The sequence below is a fragment of the Mandrillus leucophaeus genome, unplaced genomic scaffold (assembly GCF_000951045.1).
Source record: "Mandrillus leucophaeus isolate KB7577 unplaced genomic scaffold, Mleu.le_1.0 Scaffold235, whole genome shotgun sequence".
In the NCBI taxonomy this organism is placed as follows: domain Eukaryota; kingdom Metazoa; phylum Chordata; class Mammalia; order Primates; family Cercopithecidae; genus Mandrillus; species Mandrillus leucophaeus.
In genome coordinates this window covers 4,304,064-4,309,962 of record NW_012102421.1, presented here as the reverse complement: position 1 = coordinate 4,309,962, position 5,899 = coordinate 4,304,064, and the positions used below count along the sequence as shown (strand labels likewise).

General features: G+C 34.4%; 1 protein-coding gene across 1 annotated transcript in view; it reads right to left on the bottom strand.

The window, feature by feature from the left end:
* The window catches only part of SYDE2 (synapse defective 1, Rho GTPase, homolog 2 (C. elegans)), a 43,621-nt gene that overhangs the window by 25,428 nt on the left and 12,294 nt on the right, over nt 1–5,899 (bottom strand). Inside the window, exon 3 of the mRNA XM_011982122.1 lies at nt 107–1,209. Coding sequence (XP_011837512.1) covers nt 107–1,209 — 1,103 coding nt within the window. The remainder of the gene's footprint in view (nt 1–106; nt 1,210–5,899) is intronic.

The window sequence follows — 5,899 nt, the reverse complement described above, 5'->3', positions numbered from 1 at the left end:
AAATATCTAAATTTGATTTTTTTACATTACTTTGAATTCCTTCCCCCAAGACTTACAATTAATCAATCAATAAAGGAAGTAGTAGAGAACCATAGTAAGATAATACCTGACAGCCTCTCTTTTCAATTTCCATAATACATTTCTGTATCAGAAGGGGCACCATCAGTCCTATATTTTCTTTCTCTACAACTTTTTGAATATCAACTCCAAATATTATTGGTTCTTGGTTTATGTCTAGTCCATGAAGAGAATTCTCCCACTGTTCCATAAGAGTCACTTTCACATAAATAAGACCTCTAGGTTCAAGTTTGACAGCCAATTGATGAGTCTTTGTCACTCTAAATAAGGCGGGAAGAACAACAGTTCCATGACAACAAACTCGATTTTTTCTTGGAGTGGGTTCCCAGCTGAATACTACTAGTTTCAAATGTTGTGCATTTTCAATTTCTATGTTGAAAGTGTGATCCATGTCTAAAAATGTTGTTCGACATGTGAGCAAAGCTGTTCTTGCTTTGTTTACTGAATCTACCTGAATTGCACAAAAGACATCTTTTGAATCTATCCGAGGTGGTTTTAAATCCTCAGCACCATAGAAATGTACACTCATGAGCCCAGATATGTACTGTGAACACTTAGGTTGATCAGAAAAGCTATAATGCCTAAAAGCATCAATGTCTATTTCATTCTTGCTACAACTATTTGAAATTATTTCTTTTCCTCTTCCAAATTTGTTTTCAGATCCATGTTTGCTAGCTTTAGTTATAAGTTCAGGTGAGTCTCCATCACTAAGGTAACCACCTTTGCAGGAATACTTAGAACTCATAGAGTTTTTCTTCTGGTAGTTGTGCTGGGAGGATACACTGGTATCAAGATGGTATCGGCTTATAACATTTCTCTTAGCAGCTGTGGTTGTGTTCCCAGAGGGCAGAACATCAGTATGATGAATTTCTCGGCAGTTATATTTAGACAAAGAAGGAGTGTTATCTGGACTGTTTATATAATTCAATGTTCCCTTAACACTTAGCTTTCGGCTAAATTCTGGCAACTTTTTCATTTTCATGGAAAGTTTCCTCACAGTTCGTGGAGATTTTATTTTATCTGGCAAAGACCAATTAATTGAACTGCCTTTTTTCACAGGGCTAGGATTTGGAGAAGATGGTTCTATAATTCCCAATTCAGTACTATTTGTAGCAGCCAGGATCCCTGAACCTTGAAAAAAAAAGAAAGAAAGAAAAATATATTATAAAGCAGTATGTTTTGATTTCTACTTTTATTCTTATTTTATAAACCATCAACTAAACAAGCTCCCACATAGGCAGAAATTCTTCTCTTATTCATCTTAATGGGGAGATTTCATTAGAAGTTCAGCTCAACTTCCATCGTGATACTCAAGCAGAATACTGCATTATCCCAATTATTTAAAATTTAAGTTAATTTTTCATACTTTGTCTATTCCTTATAGAGAAAGATCTAATAACCTCACATCAAAAACTAATGTATGTAACACAATATTTCACAATTAAAATGAGAAAAAGTATTTATTCATTTTAAAAATCAACAAATGATCTTTCTTCAAAAAGTACTAATATTCTCCCTCCACCCCTATGTGTCCCAGTGACAAATAAGTAGTTTCTTTATAGAGAAAAACCTATTTTAAGTATGCCTACAGGGCTTTTCTAGTAAGAAGATAATAGAAAATGGAGTGTTTGATAAACTGGATAAAGCATCCCCTTGTACTAAAATTATAGTACAATTCTACTGGCTTAATAGTCTCAAACATTCTAGAGTTAATCAGGGTCCTGCTTTAGTCTATAAACATCAACCTGTCTATTTTATCACAGCCTAGAAAAGCTATCCAATATATTAAATTGCTTTAGATTAAATACATTATCACATTTAAAAATTTGACTCTTTTTAACATATTGTAAGTAATTTCTACTGAAGTCCTTAACTAATTATTAAAATGAAATACTGTACATGATAGCAACTTCTACTGCAGATAAGACTGAATTTATTAAAGCCAAATGCTTTGTTTTTATAAACCCCAAGAGCCAAAATATTACCAAATTCCACAGTCGCTTAAAATTAAACTACAACTATACTAATCAAATCACATAGTCTCTTTAAAAAGAAGGTACAAAGTAAAAATCTTTAAATATAAATTTATGAACTAGGCTAGAGTCGAGTGAAACTGGCATACTCCTTCAGCACCTAGAACAGTAACTGGTACATAGCAGGAACTCAATATTTAGTGAATAAATGAATAACCAATTGTTAGTTGTCTTGTAAACTGGCAAACTTTGTAGAAAATGCAATATAGAAATTAACAATAATAATTACCAGCCATAAACACCAAGTAATGATCCTGGTAATTGTTCTGAATGAAGTAAAAAATATTATTATGAAGATCACTGCAACAGCACCAGAAACAATCTATCAACACCTAACATTAAGCAAACAGTCAAATAGATTAGGGCACATCAACCCAGCTAAATACTGTACTACAATGCTTGAGAAACAATACTACTCTACATGTAACAATGCAAGATGAAGATACCAAGTAAAAATAGCAAAAATAAAAAATAAAGTCCACTATGATTGCAACTACATAAAAGATATATATATGTCATGGTGGCTCACTGTTATCCCATTACTTTGGGAGGCTGAGGCAGATGGGAGTTCAAGATCAGCCTAGACAACATGGCAAAACCCCATGTCTCCAAAGATACAAAAAAATTAGCAGGTGTGGTGGTGAGCTATAGTCCCAGCTACTAGGGAAGCCAAGGTGGGAAGACTGGTTGAGCCGGGAAGGTCCAGTGTTTCCCAGGCTGGGAGGCTAGCGAGCCGTGATTGTGCCATTGTGCTCCACCCTGCAAAACACAGCAAAACCCTGTCTTAAAAAAAAAAAAAAAAAAAATACATATATATCTGGAAGTTAATCAGGAAAAAACAAGTCATAATTGTATTAGGATGAATTAGCTTTCCAATTCTCTGATCAAAAATTATTTTGAAATTCAACCATTTTCTTTGCCAATTTCTCAAGAGCTTTCTGCCAATATTGCTAAGAAACAGATCACTTTAGGTAATGGTTTTTCCACCAAAATAAAACAACAAAAAAAGACGACTTATAAATAAACTGTCTATATATTTCTTTTGGTCAATTTAGGATTTTTGACCAAAAAATATTTTAATTATATATTATAATCATATATTTTACAATATTAAATGAAATATTTAATATTTATAATATATATTTATAATTATAAATATATTTTAATTAAATATATATGAGAAGAATGACAGTAAAAAAGGAGATAGTAAAAAAAGCAGATATACCATACTTTTAAGTTATATTTTTAAAAAAAAATGTTAGTCTTTCCGGGTTCACAATTTGCCACAAACATTAAAAAAAAAAAGTTTAAGGATAGTCACTTAAATCAAGGTGTGTGTCACTTCATGAACACCAACTTTCTATCTTTGCTTTTATCCTTACACTCTCTTGCCTTCTCTGAACTATTCCATATCCATCACTGTGATACTATAGCCTTCCCTATCACTCCACCCTGATCACAATCTGCATTGCAAATTACTATTTTATATAGTATTTATTTCTCTCCCCGTCCGGACTACAAAAGAAGCACACATTCACTCTGGAGAATTATCCTATAATTAGAAATGCACAAAGAAAAAATTTAATTACCTTCAATCTCAACACTCAGAAAAAAATAAAAACAAATAAACAAAAAGACACTTAACATTTCCAGGATAGCTTTCAGCTTTTCTTTCAAAATTGCCATCATATAGTACACATTGTTTTGGAACTTGCTTTTTCTCTTAATATACATTTACTCTACCTTTCTATGTCCCTGAGAAAAGGTTTCAAATGTAAGTAGTTTATTTGCAAAATACAGAAACAACAGCGAGGGAGTTGAGAAAATTCAGCAGAAAATTCAAGCTGAATTATTAAGCCTGCTATCACTATGGGCAACTGGAGCTTGACCTCATGAGAAAACTCTGGAAAACAACATAGAATATGAACTCAGAATTATTCTGCCCAAGGGTTGAGGGAGCTGAGGTGGTTCTATACCAGCTCTTGTCAGGCACTGGTTGAGAGGCACGCCCAGGCTGCCCTGCAGAGAGATTCTCTAAGACTTCAGAGAAAGTCCTTAAGCAGAGATGAAGATGTTGGTGTCTGGAAATAAGCTTCTCCCATTTAAAAAGTAAGTAATAAAACCCAAGGGATATAAGACAAAGCACTGACAGCATCTCCTATACCCCACATCTTTAAATATTCTGCATCATTTGAAATTCTGTAAATTAAAATGACTTGATATAAAACAGAACTGCTTTCTATTCTACACTTGATATTTGCAAGCAAATGTGCCTTACGTTCTGTTTCCTGCGTACTGTGTCAGGGACTAAAAGAAGCATATCAGAAAATTAAAGGCAATTTTTGCAGATCAAAAACTTTTGAATATCTGCAATTTCAAATGGGTTAACCTAATATACATAAAACTTCAATTATTTCATTTTTTCAGTTCCATAACTACTGTAGCACTTATTTTCACATGGGTCAACTTAATCTACATAAAACTTCAATTACTTCATTTTTCAGTTCCATAACTACTGTAGCACCTATTTGCAAGGGCCTTACTTCTACTTCTCATTTCTTTCTCTCTTCTCTCTTTCTTTTGCTCATGAGGAAACTTAGGCATAACAAACACAAACTAATGACCACTGATACACTAAAAATAAAACTTTTCAGCTGCAGCCAGGCCAGGTGTAAATGAATGAATGAATGAATGAATGAAGCAAAATAAGACTTACTTTTTCTTCAACTCCCTATGATTTCTTGCTTCCAACTAATAGACAAGCAATTACTATCTCAAAGGATTGGCATATTAAAGCACACTGGACTATAAAGTCAAGTCTGTGGCCAGGCACAATGGTTCACGCTTATAATCCCAGCACTTTGGGAGGCCAAGGTGGGTGGATGGCTTGAGGTCAGGAGTTCTAGACCAGCCTGGTCAACAAAGCAAAACCCTGTCTCTACAAAAGAATACAAAAATTGTCTGGGCATGGTGGCAGGCACCTATAGTCCTAGCTACTCAGGAGGCTATGGTAGGAGGATCACCTGAGCCTGGACGTCAAGGCTGCGGTGTGCCATGATTGTGCCACTGTACTCTAGCCTGGGTGGCAGAGTGAGACCTTTTCTTAAAAAATAAAATAAAACAAAGATCAAGTCTGTGATAGTAATAATTAAACCAGCATGTACGTTAAAATGTTTATAAACCTTTTTGAGTTTTATTTTCATGAAAATATATTCACAAGAAAAAGTATAACAAACATCTTTTATATTTAGTTTTAGCTACTATCAAATAATTGAAAAATGGAAGAAGAAAGAAAAGACAGATATATGATCATTTTTACCTGCAAAAGATTTCAACATAGGACTGTCCTCTACCATTACACCTTCTTGTGTCTTGTGTCCTAGCCTTTGCTTGTACTGCTGCACAAATTCTGTGGAACGGGCAGGATCCATAGGATTCATTCCATTTGACCATGTGCTCTGAATATCACCTGTATGTTCGGAAGAGCACAGCGAGTCTTCAGTATGCTGCTCTGCTTTCATCAGGTCACTGCCAGACAACATGCTTAAATTGACAGCAGGGAGCTTCAGAACAGCAGAGTCAACCTCACCAAACCTCAAGGCACTTGACATACCAAGGTCATCATCCTCAGGAATGGGGTTGTACCATATTTCTCCTTCATCATCTGCATCATTTTCCTCATTGAAATCTAAAGCACAGTTTTTCGATAATGAAGAGTTTGTAGCGTTACATACCACATATGTACAGTACTCTTTAGATGATTTGAGGAAAGACTGTGATAGCTGATA